Source organism: Odontesthes bonariensis, chromosome 4, assembly GCF_027942865.1.
Source record: "Odontesthes bonariensis isolate fOdoBon6 chromosome 4, fOdoBon6.hap1, whole genome shotgun sequence".
NCBI lineage: Eukaryota > Metazoa > Chordata > Actinopteri > Atheriniformes > Atherinopsidae > Odontesthes > Odontesthes bonariensis.
This window is the reverse complement of record NC_134509.1, coordinates 41,606,403-41,630,064: the sequence shown is the minus strand read 5'-3', so window position 1 is coordinate 41,630,064 and position 23,662 is coordinate 41,606,403. Positions and strand designations below refer to the sequence as shown.

Below are 23,662 nucleotides of genomic sequence, written 5' to 3'. Positions count from 1 at the left end.
GTCCCTCTTCAGAGGCTCTTCAATATGAGCATTCAGATGGAAAAAGTCCCGGTGCTGTGGAAAACTTCTTGTCCCAAATTAGGGCAACCGGTGGAGCTGAATGACTACAGACCGGTGGCTTTGACATCTCATATCATGAAGACCTTGGAGAGACTCCTTGTTCATCGCATGAGATTGCAGGTTGCTGAGGATCTTGATCCCCTCCAGTTTGCCTACCAGAAACACATAGGAGTGGAAGATGCGATTCTGTACATGTTGCATCGGGCATATGCTTATCTGGATGTGCCCGGTTCAATTCAATTCAATTCAATTCAAAAATACTTTATTTATCCCAGAGGGAAATTAAATGTTGATGTAACTCAATTAAATCAAGGAGTTATTATAGATGCTGATGGCTGTGGGCAGGAATGATTTCCTGTAGCGGTCCGTTTTGCATCCAAACTGAAGAAGCCTTTGACTGAAGAGACTCTGTTTTCCGATAACAGTCTCATGGAGAGGATGTTCAGGGTTGTCCATAATTCTCTTGATTTTATGCAATAATCCTTCTTTGCATTATTGTCTCCAGAGGTTCCACAGTCGTCCCCAGAACAGAACCAGCCTTCCTTATCAGGTTGTTGAGTCTTTTTAGGTCCCTGGTTCTGATGCTGCTGCCCTAACAGATGATGCCAGAGGAAATGACGCTCTCAACAACAGACTTGTAGAAGATCTGCAACATCTTGCTGCAAACCTTGAAGGACCTTAGCTTCCTCAAGAAGTACAGTCTGCTCTGTCCTTTCTTGTAGATGGCTTCACTGTTGTGTCTCCAGTTCAGTCTGTTGTCCAGATGAACACCAGGGTATTTATATTCCTCAACCACCTCCACTTCTTCTCCCATGATGGAAACAGGGTTTGATCTGACCCTGTTTCTCCTGAAATCTACAATCATCTCCTTTGTTTTGTTAACATTCAAGATGAGATGATTGTTCCCACACCATGCCACAAAGCGGTCCACCAGCTCTCTGTACTCAGCTTCTTGTCCATCTCTGATACACCCGACCACTGCAGAGTCATCTGAATATTTCTGTAGATGATAGGAGTCTGACTTGTACTGGAAGTCTGAAGTGTACAGAGTGAAAAGGAATGGTGAGAGTACAGTCCCCTGTGGTGCTCCTGTGCTGCTGATCACCTGGTTAGACACACAATTCTTCAGTCTGACAAACTGTGGTCTGTTTGTCAGGTAGTCATTAATCCAGGTGATTGTTGAGGCCTCCACCTGAGTCTTCTGGAGTTTCAGACGAAGCAGATCAGGCTGGATTGTGTTAAATGCACTGGAGAAATCAAAGAACATGATCCTCACAGTGCTGCCTGCTTTGTCCAGATGACAGTGGGTTTGTTGAAGCAGGTGTATGATAGCGTCTTCAACTCCAACTCCATGGCGATAAGCAAACTGCAGGGGGTCCTGATATGTGCTGGTTTGCTTACACAGGTGGGTCAACAGGAGTCTCTCCAGGACCTTCATGATGTGGGATGTCAGGGCAACAGGTCTGTAGTCATTGATGTCTGAAGGGTGAGTTTTCTTTGGTACCGGAACCAGACAGGATGTCTTCCACAACAGTGGTACCCTCTCTTGGGTCAAGCTAAGGTTGAAAAGGTGTTGCAGAATCCCACAGAGCTGCTCTGCACAGGCCTTCAGGACTCGGGGGCTGACACCATCTGGACCTGCAGCCTTGTTCCGGTTCAGTCTCTCCAACTGCCTCTTCACCTGACTTCTAGAAACAGAAAAGTGGGAGGGGGAGGCAAAGGGGACAGCAGCATCTCCTGATTTGGTTGAAGACAAACTAGTGGAAGCAGATTCATATGTGAGAGTCATGTTCTTTGACTTATCCAGTGCCTTCAACACCATACGGCCTCCCATACTGAAAGACAAGCTGCTCGGTATGGGTGTGGCCCCCTCCCTGACATCATGGATTATAGACTGTCTGTCTGCCAGACCACAGTATGTCAGGATGGGGAAATGTGTTTCTGGAACACTGGAATGCAGTACTGGGGCTCCGCAGGGTACTGTTTTGGCTCCTTTTCTTTTCACCCTGTACACATCAGACTTCAGGTACAACTCAGAGTCCTGCCACATACAGAAGTATTCTGATGATACGGCTGTTGTGGCATGTGTGCGCGGTGGACAGGAGAAGGAGTACAGGGACCTTGTGGAGGCCTTTACCGACTGGTTTGGACAGGAACTATTTGCTCCTGAATACCACCAAAACCAAAGAGCTGATGGTGGACTTCAGGAGATCTAAAACCCCATACCAGTCAGTCTGCATTGATGGAGGGGAGATAGAGACTGTTCAGACCTACAAAAACCTGGGGGTGGTGCTGGATAATAAACTGGAGTGGTCTGCCAACAAAGACGCAGTGTACAGGAGGGGCCAGAGCCGTCTCTTCTTCCTGAGACGGCTCAGGTCCTTCAATGTCTGCGGTGATATGATGTGCATGTTTTATCAAACTATCATTGAGAGTGCACTGTTCTATGCTGCTGTCTGCTGGGGGAGTTGCTCTACAGACAGAAACTGTAGGCGCCTGGACAAACTGGTGAAAAAGGCTGGTTCTGTTGTAGGCAGAAGGCTGGACCCTCTCGGTGCTGTGGTGGAGCAGCGGATGAGGAGGAAGTTAGATTCTGTTTTGGAGAATAATAAACATCCTCTCCACAGCATCCTGCAGGACAGAGGAGCAGCTGCAGTGAGAGGCTGCAGGACTGAGAGCTTCAGGAGGTCCTTTGTTCCCACAGCCAGAAGGCTTTTTAACAGGGACTGCTGAGTTCTTCTCAAATTGATTGATTGATTTAAAAAAAAAAAATTTTTTTGTAATTTATTATTAATATTAGTTAGTAGTAGTATTTGTATTAGAATTGGTATTATTGTTGTTGTTAATATAAAATCATTGTAAATATTAATAATTTTTTGGAGCTACTTGACTAATTTGAATTTCCCCCATTGGGGGATGAATAAAGTATTTTTCTATTCTATTCTATTCTATTCTATTCTATTCTATTCTATTCTATTCTATATTTAAGCATGATTAATACTGCAGCGATATGAATATGAATTGAGGCTTGGATTAAATTGAATTGAGGACCAAAACAAACCGGGTACAGAGTAGACCCTCATAGTAATCCAAGGCGGCAGAGGTCAGTTCATGTTTCACAGACTCTTATTATCCTTTTCGTTCTGCCAGACTGGAGGCCACTCCAGGGCTCTTATTTTGAAGGCACATGGTCCGTTTTCCTGGAATTGTGGCCCTTTCGGTCCTAATTGACGCGACATCCTCCGCTGAGCGTCGGGATTGATCTGTTTCCATATGAGCGGGCTTTCATCCGCAGCAGGGTCCGTCCACATGCCGCAGTGCCTCTGAGCAAGCAGAGCTGGACCCTGACAGAGAGACAAAGAAGCAGGGAGAGAGAGAGAGAGAGTGTGAGTGTGTGTGTGTGTGTGTGTGTGTGTTATCAGCGGCAGCAGGATAGGACAGCGCACACACCGGAGGGGTTTTTAAAATTCTCTTCTTTATGCTTCTCGGATCCTGAACACTGAAGGACTTCACTTAAACATGCACCTACTGGGAGTATCTCTTTTACTGGCATATCTGCTTTACACCAACTTCGCCAGTGACTTCAGCCACAGCGACTTCTCTGAATACTCCGCGCAGGAGCAGATGGACGAGCCGGTGAGTTGAGCCTGTTTTTGGGGGAACGCGCGTCTGTTCTGCGGGCTTTGGTGTCAGGAAGCCCGCTGCTTCATCCTGCTGGGGACGGGTGGCAAAGCAGCAACTGCACTCCGTGTTAGAAGCTGCACGTTGAGATGATAAATTAGAATTATTTTCATTATTTAACAGATGTTTGGACTAACTCCTGACTTCCCTGCAGTCAGTGGACTGAACACAATCTGTGGGTGAGATGACCCCACAGCTGTCAGGAAAAGTCAGTGTGGGGAAAGAAGAAAGCTGTTGTACAAGTCTGGCTTTTACAAGTGTCTTAACAAACTGTCATCATTGTGGATTTGTAGTAAAAGCAAATGTGTTTTCATTTTTTACAAGGGACACACACACACACACACCATTTCTCCATAATGTTCGCGCAGAAGCATAATTCATCCTTTTACATTCATCATCTCAGAACATGCATCGTTACCCGGACAGCTCCAGATAAAGGGACATTTATCTCATGGAGGCTGAACAATAGCTGCCAGCTGCCATGAAGAAGTGTGTGTTCATCTCGTGTGTTAAGCTCAATGACCATGCAAACCCAGATAACACACACAAATAGCTTTACTAGTCAACTTTACTTTGACCTTAGTTTTCTTCAGTATCTCTCACTACATTGGTGTGTCATTTTTATTCAACTGATACGTTTCTGAGTCCAAACCAAATGTGTGTCACAGTGATAGAAATCAGTGTGAACTTCCATGAAGTGCTTTGAGTTCAGAGCTGTTAGAGAGCTGTGGGAACAGTTGGATGTTTTATGTCATGCTTTAACACATGGAACGAAATGAACAAAAAAAAAAAGAGGGCAGGCAACACTGCGAGGGGAGGAGTGTGAGGCTGGGTGGGCTATGGGGGATGAGGGATTAGGAAGGGGTATTTCCAAATTAGCCAAAGAAAGGGGCCAATGGAGACAGGTGTCACAGGGGTCAAGTGTGTGTGTGTGCACAGCGTGCACAGCGGCAGAGCAGGGCGGGGGGGGGAGATGACTGCTAAGCAGTAGCACGCAGCCATTTGATCACAGAAGAGTCTTAATTGGGATGACGAGTTTGAAACCTCTCACAGGTAACCAGCCATCTGGAAATGAAACTACTGTTACAGGTCACAGATTTCTACACAAGCATGCAGCAGAGCACGGATAAGGAGCCAATCATAATACAAATGATGGTTTTTGATAGCTTTTGTTCAGTTGAACTCAGATCAGACAGGGATTCATATCTTTTCACTGCTTGTTGATTAGATATGCAATCCTGAAAATGGCAGTTGATCTACTGTTCCTCCTGTCGCTTTTTAATGTTTTGATCTAGAAAAGTTGAAGACACTTTAAAGTAACAGGGCATTGCTGTTCCACATCAGGGGGCCTTTTCACACATGCCTTTGAAGCTGGGACCGATGCGTCCTGGCTGTGCATCTGAGTCACTGGTGAGGCTACAGAGGTGGCGTGGGGTGGTTGCAGTTGACCTGCTGCCGGTGCGCCTCTGAGCCGGCAGGGGAGGCAGTAACACAGGCAGCCAAAATCCCCCAACCTGCCTCTCGAACCAATAAAGCTGTTGTCGCTCAGCTCGTTCCCTGATGGTGGTTTGATGTGTGGAAGCAAACACCGATTCAGGGCTGACCTCCATCTGTCTTATGTGAATTACCAAAAAGGAACCGTGACAATGTATTTTGTTGCCGCAGCTGAAATGTGAAAAGGGCTTCAGTTTCTTTACGGGTGTGCTGCAAAGTTAAACAATGTCCTATAAAAAAAGGAGATACTCTGTAGTTACTGGACCAAAGTACTTGAGCTTAAAGGTTAATATAACCAGGGTTAGGGTTGTGATGGTTAGTGTCAGGGTAAGAGGCTGAAGAATGTGTTATGCCAGTGGTGTGTGTGTAAAGCAGCATTTCCCTGCACCTGTATTCCTTCTGACAATCATTTACATAATCAATTTATATCTGGCAAGATAGCAAAATGCTAACCCTGGAAATATGTTCTTGTGAAAAATGTGGGAGCACCTAAAGTTTGTGGCAGCGCACCTAAAAGGAAGAGTTTTGCAGCTAAATGTTAGTCTGGAACCCTACTGTGGCGACCTACAGTCTGAGCTCAGGTGAAGGGGAAGCTGTAGTCACCAACTATCAGCACTTTGTGCTGATAAAAAAATAATGAGTTCCTCTCTTTACTCAGAAAGATCTGTCGCATTTTTCATCCCTTTGGACATTTATCAAGTTTTCTTCAGTCCACACTAAAGAAGCTCAGGTAGAGAGTGCAACTGGTTTTCAGAATATTATTTATTTTTTTGCATTATAGGGTTTTAAACCTTCAACAATGATTTGATATTGCAGCGTATAACCATTTGCTATGCTACCATATAGTGGTGTGTTGTTTCTCTTACCTGAGCATGCAGCCATTCTCTTTATTCTGAAAGCAGGGAGAGCTGCACATGCACCTCCATGTAGTGCTGGGCGGTATGACCAAAAATACATATCACGGTATTTTTTCACAGTATCACGGTTTCACGGTATATCACAGTATTTTTTTCATGCATAATTAGGTGTTCACAGCATTTTCTACAGATTGAGAACAGAACTAAAAATTAAAATTAAAATTCTTCAAAATAATTCCTTTGTTAATAATTGGTCACACAGAACTTTATTGTATTAATATTATCATCTTCATTGTAAACAAATGAATAACATAGCTAATTACACTGGTGGGACTGTTCAGCTGTTTCAGACTGATACCTCCGGTTCAGGCTGCTCCTCATCCTCAACACGCACGTCTCTTTTCGCGGAAAATATTTTTCTGGATTGAAGCAGCAAACATTCAGTGTAAGAGTTTAAAAAACCTACTTTATTTGATTCACAGCTGCTAGTGTTTTCACCTCGACAACCCAACTACATTTTTTTTTTTTTTTTTTACGGCAAACTTGCGACTAGTTAACTTTATAAAGAAGGCGTAATCGCTTGTTTGCTATGGGTCGGGTCGGGTCGGGACAACATTGTATTAAAAATATAAAATATTTTTATAGGACTTTTTAATGGGAGCTAATCTAACGCAACGCTGAAGCTAGCAAGCTAGCAAGCTTCCACGCTTCCAGGGATGATCTCGCTGATGGAGACACACACGGTGTGCACGGAGGGGAGGGGCTGTGTGTGAGTGAGTGTGTAGGCTATGTGAGAGAGACGCATGACTGACAGAGACGGAGGGAGAGCAGGGAAAGGAAATGCAGCTTAACGAATACCAGTATTTTTTAAATAGCGTTAAAAATAGACAGTAAACATGCGTGTTTAGAAGCGCAACACTGAAAAGGGTCCCGTCTCAAACAATGTCGCGCGACGCAGCGTTCCCCCCGTTGTGTAATCAAATACACCGGTATGGCGGTATATTAAAAATTCATATCATAACGAAATTATAAACCGGTATTTGGTGTGAACCGGTATACCGCCCAGCACTACCTCCATGCAAGACCTACATCTTTGTCACAGTGGGGAAGTCACACCCAGGGTGCAACTCCCAGGGTGCAACTCCCAGGGTGCAACACCCAGGGTGCAACACCCAGGCCAGAACACCCAGGGTGCAACTCCCAGGGTGCAACTCCCAGGGTGCAACACCCAGGCCAGAACACCCAGGGTGCAACTCCCAGGGTGCAACACCCAGGGTGCAACACCCAGGGTGCAACACCCAGGGTGCAACACCCAGGGTGCAACACCCAGGGCTTTCTTAAGGCCTCACATTAACATTTTAGATTGAATTTATGGATGCAGTTACAACCAAAGTGTTGCATTACGCATCATGGTGCACAATGAGTGACTAAAGATCAGAGTCATTTTACTATTTAAATTTAGGGCTTTATCAAGTTCTCTGAAACTCATATTATTTGCTGAAATTACATTTTCAGTTCCAAAACAGCTGGGATACTGTGCAAAATGTACAGGAAAAGAAAAAAGGCATTATTTGATCGTCCCACGAAGCATTATGCCATTTACAGTAGAACTTAGAACATATATCACATGTTGAAAGTGGGATAGTTCAATCAGTCATGTAAAATAATGGCTCATTTGAATTTGAAGGCTGCAACACGCCTCAGTTCAGTTGGGCCGAGGCCATGTTTCCCGCTGCCTCGCATCTGCAATGTTTTAGAACCCCCCCTCACCGCTTTTTTGATGTTTACTGCTGTCTCCGGTATTTGCCTAATTTTGATTCATCTCAACCTGCTTCAGAATGGCAAGCATGGTGCATGTCCTAAAAGGTCCGTAAAAGCACCATAAATGTCCGTTTTCAAAATCATCAACTCACCGGAGTGGTTACTGGTGTGCCCTGGTAATCCATATCAAATTTCGTGGCGAAAAGTTGCTTCTGTCGTGTTTTATTTGACATTTTGTCCTGGATGTTCGTTGATATTACTCCGCCACCGCTAAGAAAATAGTGCGAGCATGAACGAGCTGCCAAATAAAACACGACAGAAGCAACTTTTCGCAATGAAATTTGATATGGATTACCAGTGCACACCAGTAACCACTCCGGTGAGTTGATAATTTTGAAAATGGACGTTTATGGTGCTTTTACGGACCTTTTAAGACATGCATATGACTTGCCATTCTGAAGCAGGTTGAGAAGAATCAAAATTAGGCAAATACCGGAGACAGCAGTAAACATCAAAAAAGCGGTGAGGGGGGTTCTAAAACATTGCAGACGACTCAGAAAAGAGGCTTAATGTTGAAAATACCGCAGTTCCCCTTTAACAGCGGTGAATAAATATCAGTTCCTGGACCTTTGTCTCATTCTCGTCTGATACAGGATTCTATCTGCTCACCAGTCCTTGGTCTGTTTTGTGTTTTTCATCATTTCATTGTGTTTTTAACTGGTGCAAGTTCTATACACCCGGAATCTTCTGCTATATCACCTGTATACAACATTAAGTATCGATTCATTTTATTCTATTCTTTATTTAACCTTTTCTTTATAATCTTTTAGATCTCGTGCATACAGTGCTTAAATACTGAAAGCACAAGAAACAGGAACAAGTTTTCAATGATTCTTTTCGAATTACCTTCAAATAAGTTTAAATTCTTCAGTGTAATCAAATTCAACAGCTTTAGATGGTTTTGTGGTATGTTCCAAGTCAATGGTGCAGAATAAGAAAGTGTTGTGAGCGAGGGCTTTATGGGCTGTTGCAAACCTAAGTGCTCTGTGATAAACAGTGTCCAACATCTGCTGAGAGCTGATACAGGCTTTCATGGAGAGAATGTCTAATCAGGCAAAAGGTAACAAGGAGGCAGAGAGGTGGCAGCAACAAGCCCTTTCATGACGTTGAAGGAAAAGATATATTCCTATAGAACAACAATTCAATTCAATTCAAAAATCTTTATTTGTCCCCGAGGGGCAATTAAAGGCACATAGAAAAAAACAACAGAAAAGAAGGACAAGAAAAAAAGTGGCACAGAGTTCGATCATTGCACAAGTTTGGGCTAATGTTGAAAAGCTAAAATATTAGAACTGGGAAACACAATAATAACTAAAAGAATACAGTGCCACAAATACTGAGTGCTGGGGACCTGCATGATGGGTGCAAAATGGCAGGATAAGGTGCAGTAAAGATTAGCCATGCAGAGCCTGAGGTAGATTCATTATTACAGCTCTGAAATGCATTCAGTCATGGTGAAGTGGAGGGGAAGAGTGCATCATGGGTGTTTAGAGTTTAGGAGCAGCACAGCTTTGGTGGCTTTCCTCCTCTGAGTTCTGCAGGCGGGGCAGCGAAGCCGGCAGTCTGGTGGGGGTCCCTCAAACTTTAACTTTAAACATGCTAACCTGCATGCGAGACGTTCACAGACAGTCAGCAGAGATCTGGGAGGTCACAGTCTTCTGCAGGCGCTTTCTGTCCTCGAGGCTGACCGCTTGAGTTTCAGTTTCAGTTTTGGTTTCTTTAAAATATATTCTATGTAGGACACACCCTCTGTGCCTCTATTATCAATTTAAGATGAGACAAATGTAACTGAGTGCAGACTGCAGATGATCGAAAAGCAGGGCAAAAAACAGTTGTGTCATCAGCATAAAGATGTCATGATGCATCTGTGATGCTCTGTCCTGCATTATTAATGCAGGTCATAATAGCCACTTTCCCACTGTAGGAACCTTTGGCAGTTCTAATAACCTTTTAATCCGCGGGACCGTTTTCTCCCGTGTTCGGACACACAGGAACTCGGGACCACGGCCCTCAGTTCCAGGAACCATTTCAGCTCCTTCTCCTCAGCTGGGTCTGTTCTGGTTTCCATAGGAACACATCTGATGTAGGTGTTTGGTGGTTGGTAGCTCCGCCCCTTGGTGGTCGGTAGCTCCGCCCCTTGTCATGTTGTCAGGCTGAAATGTTTCCTCATACGACACGGACACAACCTTGGCGTGTTTAATAAGTTAAACCTCCACGTGGTCTCCTTTGTCTGCGGCGCTCTGCTCTCCTTCCTTCATGAAACCAAGAAGTATGGCCTGCGCTCCATCCTTCATCTCCTGACTCTCTCTGTGAGCTCTTCCAGCCTCCATGTTAGACGCCCCATGTGATCCTCCATGATTAATATCACCATCATGCAGACCATGAACACGGTGGCCTCCCCGCTCTCCATGTTAGCTTCTTGGTGGTGTTTTTTCTTCTCTCCTTACTTTTACCGGGTTTTGTTTTGTTCTGTTTTGTTGTTGAATGTGGCGCTAAAGTAACACGTCGCTGTCGCAGACGGCTGCGCCGCATCAGTCCCGACCTGGTCCGACTCATGTGGGAATGCAGACTGAAACAGTTCCGCTGGGGAAGGGCAGTTATAAGAACGGAATTCGCGGAGGACCGTTCTTATAACTGCGTTCTTAGAACGGCTCTGTCCGAATGCGGCTAATGAGAGAAGGTCATAAAACTGACCTTTGGTGATGTTTTTTACTTTCAGACGTAGGCCTCTCAGACCAAGCCGTGGGCTGGTTTTCAAACTATAGTTTTGGTAAAGATAGTAAGCAGTTTATGAACTCTATTTTACGATGTAACTACTTGTGAAAGATTGATTTTTTTGGCTGAGTTCAAACTCTGGAACAGAGTGGTCAACCTGTGATATGTTGAATGTTTTAAGGCCAGCTCCTTTTGGTCACCTGATCTGTCCATCATTAAAAATCCCACTTCTTGATGAGAGATGTGAGACATTAGATGCCCTTCTCAGGGTATCTACCCCCATCCTCTGTCACCACTCAACTGAACAGGAGCGGATGTTTGACACAGTCTTTACCGTTTGGTCTGATCTCTCACATCTAAATGTCAGCTTTGCAGCAGAAACCGTTTCTGATTATGTTGTGTTCATTCTGAAATGAATTGCTTTTAGTCTGGGTGTCTGTCCAGAATTCTGATTTATCACATTATTTTGAATCCAAAGCTAACAGCTGGAGTTGAGGCCTGAAAGAACCTGTGTGAGTTGGGAGATGGGCTGAAGTGTAACGAGCACACGGACATGAGCAGCAGAACAATCACTCAGGTTTGCCGTGGTTCAGCCCAAATCTTCCCTGACTCTGTTGACTTGCTCCATTTGGCTTGTCCTGGACAAAAATCCCCGGTCAGTCTCTCCAATGAACTGTGCTCTCATTTGTCTTCATGATTTTTCTCATGGTTCCTTTGAGTATTTTGCCCTCTCCCCCTTGTTTTCATTGGCTTCACAGTTTTCCTTTCGACCTGCAGGATCTGAGCATGTTGTGCTTCATTGCTTTGGATGTTTTCTTGGTGTGAGCCCTATCGGACTACTGATCACACACCAGAGGATTTCAGGGTAACATCAGCACTATTCAGTAGTTTTTTCAAATACTTTTTGCTTCAGTGTTCAGATTAAGATTTACTTTACACACAGAAGTCTGATATTGTCCTTTTTTCCATCAAAACATGACATGCCTTTTGCTCTGGTCTATGTAAAGGCCTGCCACCATGTCTGTGAGCATAGACGCTGACTCATCGTTTCTCTGCACCTCCACTGGCTTGTTGAATCTCCAGGCATGGTACAGCTCTGATGTTTGCTTTTGCCTCTCTTATTTGCCTCCTGGTGTTTATTTGGTTCTGTTGCCATGTTGTATAGAATAAAAGTATTTGCATTCCATCTGGTATTGGCACGTGTGAGTCTTTTACATCTGTTTTCATCTGCCCTCCTCCCGACATTTCAAGAAAACTAACCTCCCAATGAAGTGTTGATGTGTTGTAATCCATTTAGTCCAGTTCAGTTTCTTCATGCAGCACCAACCCTGCGTTCTACCAGCTTCTGCTCCTGCGCTGAAGCCCGTTGCTGTTGGGCCAAATGCATGTTGACCTGCTGCAGGGTGCCACTGGTGACAGCCACCATGAAAAGGATTTGGTTTCATGTTATCGTGCTTCACATTCTGTGGAGCGTCCATGTTGTCTGCACTGCCTCTGAGGGAGGAACCGCGGCTCAGTCCAATAACCTGAAGGTTGGCGGTTCCATTCCCACTCTCACTGCTCAAAAGAATGGTGGAACTGACAGCTGGAGGGGTGGCAGTCCACCTCCTTGTCACGGCCGAGGTGCCCTCGAAGCAAGGCACCGTACCCCCGAAGCAAGGCACCGTACCCCCATGCTCCCCAGGCGCTGTGAATGGCTGCCCACCGCTCCAGCGTGTGCATGTGCATGTGTGCGTGTGCATGTGTGCGTGTGCGTGTGCATGTGCATGTGTGCGTGTGTGACCCTGTGTGTGTGCATGTGCATGTGCATGTGCATGTGTGCGTGTGCATGTGTGCGTGTGTGACCCTGTGTGTGTGCATGTGCATGTGCATGTGCATGTGTGCGTGTGCATGTGTGCGTGTGTGACCCTGTGTGTGTGCATGTGCATGTGCATGTGCATGTGCATGTGTGCGTGTGCATGTGTGAGTGTGTGACCCTGTGTGTGTGCGTGTGCATGTGTGCGTGTGTGACCCTGTGTGTGTGCATGTGCATGTGCATGTGCATGTGTGCGTGTGCATGTGTGAGGGTGTGACCCTGTGTGTGTGCGTGTGCATGTGTGCATGTGTGTGTGTGCGTGTTGAACAGGTGCCACCCTGGACGGGTTAAAAGGAGGAGAAACTGCGTGTGACACTGACCACATGACTGTAAAGTCATCTTAATCTTAATGAACCAAAAATAAGTCAAACAGTAAGAAGAGCTTTTTGAACTCAACAACCCACAAGAGTGCTTAGAAGAGATTTCACAGCTTTTTTTTACCAATTCATATAAAATGAAATGAAAAATACTTTTCTATGTCCCAAAGGGAAATGATGTTGTTGCAGTTTTCTTTAAAGCAGACATATTTTACCTCTTTAAACAAGTTAGAATTAGTCTATGGTCTATACAAAGCATGTTCATGAAGTTCTTTGCACAAAATCACTCTCACATAAAGAGATTTCACCAGTTCTATTCTTGCCATTTTCAGTCTCTCCCAAATTGAGCCGTTTAAAGGGCTCTGTCACTGACCACCTCACACACACAGGCCTTCAGGACCCTGAGGCTGACTCCATCTGGACCTGCAGCCTTGTTCTGGTTAAGTGTCTCCAGCAGCTTCTTCTTCTGACTGCTGGAGACAGACGGGCTGGAGGGGAGGCAGGGGAGGTCTCAGTGAGCCCTGGTGTCAGGGCAGAGGCTGGTGGTGAGGCTGTGATCAGACTCAGGTGGAGGAGGACAGGTGGAGGTGTGACAGGGACGGGGGGAGGTCTGTGTTGCTGGAGGCAGGGGAGGAGCATGTTGTGTTGGTCTGAGCTGAAGCTTCAAAGCTGCTACAGTTACAGGTTGCTGCCTGACACTGGATGCATAGCTGGAGGTGAGGAGAACCAGGCTGTGATCCGGTCCCAGTAGAGCATCCTCGACACGAGCATAGAATAAATGCAGCTTTTTGTTTTCTCTGGTGGAGCAGTTGGCAAACTGTTGAAAGGTTGGAAGTGGAGCTGAGAGGGAGACTTGGCTGTAATCTCCAGAAATCACCATCGATATTAGCCTGGGAATTCCCATGCTGCGTTGCGCGCGATTTCATTCTCACTGCAAAGGCAGCCTGGAAACCACCGCCCTTATTTTTGCCTGAGTTAGGGAACCAATCACAGAACGGGGGGGCAGCAAGATGATGACGACGTCTATGCGCGGCACTGAAGCTTGTAGAGTGTTAATCCAACATGACAGCGGATACAACGTTACCGTTCAATGCAGCCTTAGAAAGTGTTTTAAGTAGCTTAGAACGCAAGTTTACTTTTAAAAAAGAGCAACGTTTGGCGTTGAAAGATTTCATTGCCTTCTTCCTCGTCGAATTTCTGTCGCTCTACATACGTCATCTGGTATAAGTGATACAATTGGCTATGAATCGTGCGCAAAGCAGCATGGGAAGAACCAGACGCCATTTGATAGACATTCGTAGCGCCCAATAAATGGCTCTAGGCATTCGTAAACCACGCCTCAAATACGAGAAAATGCACACCTAGTTCCCAGACCACCATCTCATCGAGATGTGGACGCGTCAGCCAGGCTACATCCATATTAGGGGTGGGCGAAAAAATCGATTCATGGACGTATCGCGATTTTTTTATGGGATGATTTTAAAAATTGATTTTTCTCCCCTGAATCGATTATATCACGTCATATCCGTGTCCAGAAAAACTTCTTCAATTCATCACATTAATTTATGTTAAAATTAGCCCACATTTGTGCTGTGTGGACATTTCAATTCATTTTGTAACTGTAAACTTAAAAAATGCCTCTTTTTGTCTCAGTTGAAATAAATGTCAGCTGCTGGACTGACTGACACAGACTGATGTGCATTGTTTATGGGAACGACATTCATTCTAGAAGTGTTTGATTCAACTTGTTTGTTTTGTAAGGAGGAAGAAAATTGCAATTACTGATTATACCGAATCACAATACTTGTAGAATCGCAATTATCAAGAATCGTGATACAATCGAATGGTGGCCAAAGCACATCGTCCCACCCCTAATCGAATGTTTGGGATGTTTTGTTTGCAGCCTGGCAGATATAAATATTAACAAGGTTTATATTAGTCTAATTCATTTTCTTCACTTCAGTTCACTTCATAATTAAATTCAAACTGTATAATATTGCTTAATCAAGAGGAGCGCGCACCAAGAGGCGGATGACAGGGAAACTGAAGAATTCCATTTTAACAGGAAACACAAATGTTTAGAGTTGAGTTGATTTTTTGATTTGAGAAGAAAAGGTACTCAAAATAGATTCAGTTTTGGGAAAATCACTCATTAGTTTGTGTTCCATGAATGAAAAGTTCCATGAATGCTCTTAGTTCTAAAAAAGAAAAAACGTTCTTCAGCGAGACCCTGGCAGTCAGTCCTGCTCCCCCCCCCTCCACTTCTTCTTCCCCACCTGACATATCCAAGTGCAAACGCTCACCACTAAAGCACGTACTGGTGTTCCAGCAGCAGCGTCGGGGACAGCTTGGACTGAACCCAATCAGAACGTTGCAGGTTGCAAAGCTAAAGCGGTGGGCCGAGAGATACTGGGACCACTGACCTGGTCTTTGTTCATTTAGACGTAGTTTGTTTTGTATTGTTACATTTCCTTCCAAATGTTTTCTTGCATTTAGGAATGTTTTTTTGGTAGGATTCCTTATCGTATGGTGTGTGTCAAATAGATCTTAGATTTGCCTCCTCTTTGACTTTATCAGATTCTTTATTCTTTATTTATTCTTTATTCTTATCTGTCCACTTTGAACTGCTGTACTTTTCAGTTTCTTGGCCTGCATTTCTTCCACCAATAACCTTTTTCAATCAGATATCATGGCTTTATGTACCTTTAAAAATCCATGTTATAGGATGAAGATTTTTCTCTGAAGGTAATATCTACAAATAATGTTGCATTTGATTCAGTTTATAACTGACTACTTTAAAGGCCTACAGAAAGCTGACACTACACCCAATACATAATGATAATACATACACAGAGGAACAATAATGATCATTGGACTCTACACCAAAACATTTCATAAACGCATGAAATTTGCGTCAAATGTGGTGATAGTTTATTGGGCCTAATCAGGACTAGCCAGTGGCCTAAAATTATTTTAAAATCATAAAAAAATTCCATGGTATATAAGGAATCGATCTGCTATTTCAGTTTTGTGCAAAAAATCACCTTTCTGTAGGCCTTTAACTTGGTTTTGCTACCAGCCATTTCCGTAGCACTTTCTTTTTGAATCTATGTAGACATTACACAAACTGGTGTAAACTGGGTGCAAACTGGGTGCAAACAGGGTGTAAACTGGGTGTAAACTGGGTAGTTTGAGGATAGGAAAACACGACTTAATGAGAAACACTGTAGCATAGTTCACTAACGAGCTTTGAGGTAAATCGGCCTCTGCAAAAGAAGTCTGTTTGGATTTGCGGTGGTCAATTCTTTCCTTCAGTCATAGAGTGATCACTGGAGTCACGTTAACATGCCACTATTTTACATCAGCTGTACTGCTCATCACAATATTTGGGATGAATTTCCTGCAGTACTCATTAAAAAGAACGCTGGTTTTTCAGCATTTAGAGACAGTTGTCCATGTGGACTGTTCGATTTTCCACCTCACTGCGAAAAAGTTGGAGTAAAGCCTCTGGTGGGACTCTTTGCTGTGATAGATTGCAGTGATGATGGTTTAGTACACTATAGCCCACCAAAATATGTCAGCCTCCATGTAATCTGTAGTTATAGAGATGAATTTCTAAATAGACAGATGTCTTCCTCAGTATATATGAGAGCTCACTTCTCTGAGGGTTTATGTTACGCCATGGCTTCATATAGGGAAGATGACCAAGAAGAAGATATCAGTTGTCTTCCTCTCTGTCCTTCACCCTTAACCTCTCCTCTGTTTCACCTTTATTTTTCTTTATTGTCTCTGTCCCTCTTCTTTGCTCTCATATCTCTCTTCATATCGCTCTTTCTTCCTGTCTGTCTCTTTTGCACATATTTCACAACCCCCTGGAGTCTGCGGAAGAATGCGGTGTGTAATGAGCAAACATTTTAAGGAAATTCTTTTTCTTTTTTCTGTGGTCTGTTCAGCGAAGGCTCGCTGCTCAACCCGATCATTGAGATGCATTCCTTTGGCTCCAAATGGAAATAGTCTTTACTCTAAGTCAGATTTATCAAGCATGTGTTTGACTTTGCTGCTCAATGTTTTGGAAGACTGTGAAATTATAATGATATGTAAAGAATATACAATGTAAGACAAATGCACACAAAGTGCCCTGAATTTAGAAAGCAGCAGCTGTGTCCCTGATGTCACACTCCAGACAAGTAAAGCTGATCTTTTTTTAAAGTTACAGTTTAAAAATGAGCATCTGCACCAATATCTTCTATAGAAGGTTTTCTTTCTACCTTTCTTAAAACTGCATTTGTTAACTGCATATTAACTTTCTTAAGGTTAACATATGAGCAGACGTTTGCCAGCAAACACGGAAAATCCGATATTCATTCTATTTGAATTCTGTTTTGGTCTCCATTAGTGACTGAAGGAAATAAACGGCTGCTAAATGCTTCAAATGCTTCAACTCCCAGTTCTTTTCATTTTCCTGAGGAGGTCGAACAACAGCTTCACAGGTGATGAAGATGGTCAGATTAAGCTGTTACAGTAAAGTTCCAAACAAAGAGCAAAAATATACTGACACCTCTGTGAAACTGCTCATTGTGGCTTCACCACTTCAAGTTCTCCTTTCATGTGACAAATAAACATTTAACCCATTATTGTCACACAAATATTTCATTTAGAAAATAATAATGATTTAAGACCCTTTGAGATGAATTAGTCCAGGTGTAGTCAGACAGACTCTTATAAAGTTATACAGGTGTCATTCTTATTTGATTGCAAGCAGACATTACTGCTGGAATACTTTATCAGGGGAATCTGAATTTCTACTCTGTAATTTATATGGGAATTGACATCAATCGCTCGCTTGGTCTAGACAAATGTACAAATGCAAATTAGTCTGGAAGCTCTCGGCTCATTTTAATTTCCAGTTGCACTATCAGCAGACTGACTTTGGCCTGACTTTGATGCATGTAGAATCAGTCAGAGCTGCTAAACGCGATGCATCTCTGAGGGATGTGTCTCAGCTGTACGACTCTGTTCTGTGAGAAGACAACAAGCCGTGCCACATTGTTCACATGATTGTGATTGGCCTGGCCCATGTAAGACAGGCTGGAAGTCTATTCCAACAGGCAGGGGGCCAGAGGCATTCTGCCAGAAATGAATGAAAAATGAGGTAACCTTCCAGGATTGTAACATGGTGTCTCTCGCTTCAGCTTAATGCAACACAGCTTTATCCCTCTGGATGAACTGTTAAATGAAATAAAAGAACTGTCACAGCAAATGGAACTAAGTAGCCTCCTGACTAAGACTATCTCAGAGCACATTGGAGACGATAGAATTCATTTCTTTTTTAAAAGGTATACAGAAGAGTATTATCTCTTATCGTGCATTCATCTTAAAATCTCAGCAAAAGCAGCATCAAATGTTTGCTTTTTGATGTCGTAACACTTATCTCATCATGTTCCCTTGCATCAGACTGCTAGGTCTGCCATATGTACCAGACAGCTAATATTCTCTAAATAGCAGCACATGCATTAGCTTTCCAAGCTCCCAGATGTCGTAATTGAAGCAGACTTACTGCTCAGATAAGTTTATTTCTCATTTTTCCTTACTCACCTCAGGAATGATTACTCATGCCTTCTCCTGTAACAGGATAGTGATTGTGTATTGCTGTTGAATGGAGCTATTTGTCAGGCTCCTCAGCCAACACTCTGGAGCAGTTCATGTTGTGAGTTTTGGATTCATTAGAAATGCCATTATTTGATTCCTCTCCCAGACGGCAGTTTAGACTCGAACAGAAACATTACAAATGACAACATCACTGAAGATGTAGAAAAAAATGTTCAATCTTCATAAGTGACAGAAAAGTCATGTTGAAGATCTTTCTGCATGTCAGTGGTGATGGAAGGTTGGCATCCTCCCTGCCAGGATTCATCCTTCACAGAAAGGTTCCTGCTTGTCTGGTGTTTTCTGTAAAAGAACGTTTGGAGACGGAGAGGGTGGGAGGGTGTTGCACGCACAGCTTATGGATAAAGGGAGAGCTTATTGTGAGCACACACTGTGTTCTGGCTCAGAATGTCTTGTGTTGTGCTGACACTGAGCTCTGCAGCATCACACTTCATTCATTTCACTCTTCGTGCAACTTAACAATGTTTGTCATAAATAAAGCAATTATAGCAGAAGTGGTCCTTTTTGGACCCTTTTAAAACGTCCTATAGCAAACCTTAACTTTTCACCTTTCCATTTGATAAGCAAATGTTTCCCCCAGCTGAGTGCCCTTGCAAAGGTTAAGCCTTTTCTATCCTTCGATGACTTTTAGAAAGTAATTCATGCTTTCAGTAAAAGGATATCAGCCAGTCTGTTTTCTGACTCCTGACAGGCACATGCAAGTGTCTGGGCTTCCACTTGATTTTGGAATTTATTTGATCTCACTGTTGTTTTTATATCATTTAATCTGTTAGCAGCTTCTTACCTCTCAGCTGAGCGGATGGTCCTGGCTGTACGGAGGAGCAGCGCTAAACTTCCAAACAGCCTTCACCTTCGTGTTCTAACCTCACCAACACTCCACATCTCTAAAAACCTGTTTGAAAACTCATCTTCATACTTTGGCAGATAAATCAGGCGGATTTTTTTTAGCTTGTTTTACTCATATTCTTTTAGTTTTATGCACAAACTAAAGGTTTAAACTAAAGCCTATTGCTTTTGAACAGGCCTCTAAATAAATTGACTTAAAAAGGTTGATATGTGATTCATGACTGGGTCTGCCAGCCAAGACTGGTGAGCGAATTTGAATTTGAATCTTTAATCACTGCAGAAGGATACCAGGTGAGTGACATTACTTTAGTGTATGATGACACACGTGCACTCCCTTAGATTTACATGCTTGATTCGGTCATTATTTTCAATGTTTTTCTCATCTCAGAGCTGTCCTCACTCGGCTACAGATAAATAAACTCCTCTCTCTTTCCTCTTTTTGAGCCAAAAACAACCGGGCAACATGATCAACACCTAATTTATTTTGAAACAATCAGATAGTGCTGCTCGTGGTTTCGAAAGAAGAGGTCCAAGAATAATCCTCAGCAGCTCTATCTTACAGAAAAAACAAAAAGACATCTGCATTTCATCAAGGAATTGAAGCTGAACATTGCAAAGCTTACAATATTTTTTCAGATACAGGCCAACATTCCTTTAGAAGCTATTGGATAGACCAGCAGCCAATCAGAGCAATGAAATGTTTGACATGGCATTGAGAAGATCGTCTTCCTGAATCCATTCCGGAATCTCAGAAGTTTATTCTTGTTAGGGGAAGACTCATCATTTTGTACCGACTGATTTTATTTATTTTCATTTTAGTTTCTGTTGAAATGATTCCAATAGCTGTGAAATGTTGCTTAGTAAAACATGCGATTCCATTCCGGCTTTGGAATGAATAAACTTGTTGCAGAGTGTGGCAGAAGATGAAGGCATGGGTCAGATGCATAAAACTATGTCTGTACTCTTGACCAGGCAGACATGTGTAAATGCATTCTTAAAACAAGATTTATAAAGTTGTGTGTATGTATGGTTCTCTCTTACAAAGCTCAATTGACAAGAAGTGTACACTATACAATTTTGCTTAGAGATTTTCAAGAGTGAGACACAGTTGAAAAGCAAAAACAAACCTATAAATGACGATCATACGGAGCAAAGTCACTTTCTTCTGTTTCATCGTAAATGATGTGGCCTCTTTTCCTTTTCCAACTCATATCAGGGTGTCATTGCTATAAAAATGTGTGAGTGTTTGGTTTGAAGAAAACATGATGTGCACACATTCTCACCACACATTTCCTGCCATTAATGCCAGTTTATGTGAAGGAAAAGGTTTTGTGTGGACATATCATTTATGTATCTGGGAACCTGACTCTCATGGCTATAAAACAAGTCACCATGGCCATATGAGAAAAAAGTTAATGGAGGTTTTCATGACTTTGTTTCATTTGGGCAAGTTGTATTAATTCTTCAATGTCAGTGAGTATGGGGCATCTAACTTATCTTGAAGCAGAAACAGCTGAATATTCACGTCATCAGTCAGTGTGTTGCTGCATAAGAACTGAATTGCACTGGGCTTAGTGATGGCGCCTAATGTGCATCCCTCCTCCATTGTTTCAATTTTTTTGAAATCATTTTAAATTCTTTTTGAATGCATCACTTGAAATGCTCACATGGCCAGGCCTAATGCTTAGTTACTCGCCGTTTTTGCTCTTTTCAAATTTTTACTCTGTAAAAGGACAGGAAGAGAAGCAGGCAATAGTGTGCGAGCTGGTCCGTCTTTAAAAGCGTCTGCACAACTTATCAAAACCCAAGAAGGTAAAACCATTGTAATAAAACTTGTCTTAGAATGAAAAAAGCAGAGATGTGGAAACTGTGCAGCTCCGTTTTTCCTGTGCATTTTGTTCTTCCTCTGAAGCTCCTCCTGTGGCATAGTCTGAAGCGCTGCCACATACGGACATGGCGCTGTGTTGACGTCACAGTCTCACCAATGCGTGAGTAGAACCACAGCCTAAAGATTCCACATTTTCATTTCAGTCTGAATAAAGATTGGCAACCTATGTCACAGAGCAGTGCAGAGCAGGTTGGTGTCATGGTGTGAAAGCCTGTGCTGCTGGTGATCTTTGCACTGCTCACTCGACAGTAGTGACACACTCATCACTGTGTGATTGTAGAGAATAAAATGCTGCATACTGTATGTGAAACCTTTTTAAAGGTGCCAAGTAATTGTGGATGATTGTCCAATTTATTGTTTCCTTCTACTGGATACATAGAAGTTCTATATATATATATATATAAAAAAATAATATCAATAACATCATAAGAAGCATGAATGCATCACAAATACGGGAAAAAAAAAAGATATATATGTGATTTCAGACACCTTAGCTTGGCTGATGTGTGTGTGATGTAATGCTGAGATATCACTGCACAGCTTCTTAACAAGCACCAATACCAAGAAAAGTTAATTTCAATGTTAAACAAGGCTTGATTGTTCAAACTTTGAATTCACCTGAATGAAAATAACAGATGCACACTTTTAACCATGTTACTTTGCTTGAAAGCTTCAGCACGCCTCCATCAGTGTCATCAGAAAAGACTTGACTCTGCATCCAGGCAGAAGAACATAACAATAGCAGTGGCTGAAAATATCCTGGATCCTAGAGATGAAGAGAAAAAAATCATATTTGTTTTTTCTCTCAGAAGTGAGGAGGGGAACCAAAGAGAGGAGGGAACGAGAGAGAGGAGGGAACCAAAGAGAGGAAGGGAACCAAAGAGAGGAAGGGAACCAGAGAGAGGAGGGAACGAGAGAAAGGAAGGGAACCAAAGAGAGGAAGGGAACCAAAGAGAGGAAGGGAACCAGAGAGAGGAGGGAACGAGAGAAAGGAAGGGAACCAAAGAGAGGAAGGGAACCAAAGAGAGGGAAGGAAAAAAATATAGGAGGGAACGAAAGAGAGGAAAGTAACCAAAGAGAGGAGGAAACCAAAGAGAGGAGGGGAACCAAAGAGAGGAAGGGAACCAGAGAGGAGGGAAACCAAAGAGAGGAAGGAGAACCAAAGAGAGGAGGGGAACAATAGATAGGAGTGAACCAAAGAGAGGAGGGGAACCAAAGAGAGGAGGGGAACCAAAGAGAGGAAGGGAACCAGAGAGAGGAGGTAACCAAAGAGAGGAAGGGAACCAGAGAGAGGAGGGGAACCAAAGAGAGGAGGTAACCAAAGAGATGAAGTAACCAAAGAGAGGAGGGGAACCAAAGCGAGGAAGGGAACGAAAGAGAGGGAAGGAACAAAATATAGGAGGGAACGAAAGAGAGGAAAGTAACCAAAGAGAGGAGGAAACCAAAGAGAGGAGGGGAACCAAAGAGAGGAAGAGAACCAGAGAGGAGGGAAACCAAAGAGAGGAAGGAGAACCAAAGAGAGGAGGGGAACCAAAGAGAGGAAGGGAACCAGAGAGAGAAGGGAATGAGAGAAAGGAAGGGAACCAAAGAGAGGAAGGGACCCAAAGAGAGGAAGGGAACCAGAGAGAGGAGGGAACGAGAGAAAGGAGGGGAACCAAAGAGAGGAAGGGAACCAGAGAGGAGGGAAACCAAAGAGAGGAAGGAGAACCAAAGAGAGGAGGGGAACAATAGATAGGAGTGAACCAAAGAGAGGAGGGGAACCAAAGAGAGGAGGGGAACCAAAGAGAGGAAGGGAACCAGAGAGAGGAGGTAACCAAAGAGAGGAAGGGAACCAGAGAGAGGAGGGGAACCAAAGAGAGGAAGGGAACCAGAGAGAGGAGGGGAACCAAAGCGAGGAGGGGAACCAAAGAGAGGAGGGGAACCAAAGAGAGGAGGTAACCAAAGAGAGGAGGTAACCAAAGAGAGGAGGTAACCAAAGAGAGGAGGGGAACCAAAGCGAGGAAGGGAACGAAAGAGAGGGAAGGAACAAAATATAGGAGGGAACGAAAGAGAGGAAAGTAACCAAAGAGAGGAGGAAACCAAGGAGAGGAGGGGAACCAAAGAGAGGAAGGAGAACCAAAGAGAGGAGGGGAACAATAGATAGGAGTGAACCAAAGAGAGGAGGGGAACCAAAGAGAGGAAGGGAACAAGAGAGGAGGGAAACCAAAGAGAGGAAGGAGAACCAAAGAGAGGAGGGAACCAAAAGGAAGGAGGGAACCAAAGAGAGGAAGGGAACCAAAGTGAGGAAAGGAACCAAAGAGAGGAAGGGAACCAAAGAGAGGAGGGGAACCAAAGAGAGGAGGGGAACCAAAGTGAGGAAGGGAACCAAATAGAGGAAAGGAACAACAGATAGGAGGGAACCAAAGAGAGGAAGAAACCAAAGAGAGGAAGGGAACCAAAGAGAGGGAAGGAACAAAATATA

General features: G+C 43.5%; 1 protein-coding gene across 1 annotated transcript in view; it reads left to right on the top strand.

The window, feature by feature from the left end:
* The first annotated feature begins 3,323 nt into the window (after positions 1-3,323).
* Positions 3,324-23,662, top strand: part of vegfc (vascular endothelial growth factor c) — a 133,896-nt gene continuing 113,557 nt past the window's right edge. The window contains exon 1 of the mRNA XM_075464212.1: positions 3,324-3,696. Coding sequence (XP_075320327.1) covers positions 3,580-3,696 — 117 coding nt within the window. The 5' untranslated portion in view covers positions 3,324-3,579. The remainder of the gene's footprint in view (positions 3,697-23,662) is intronic.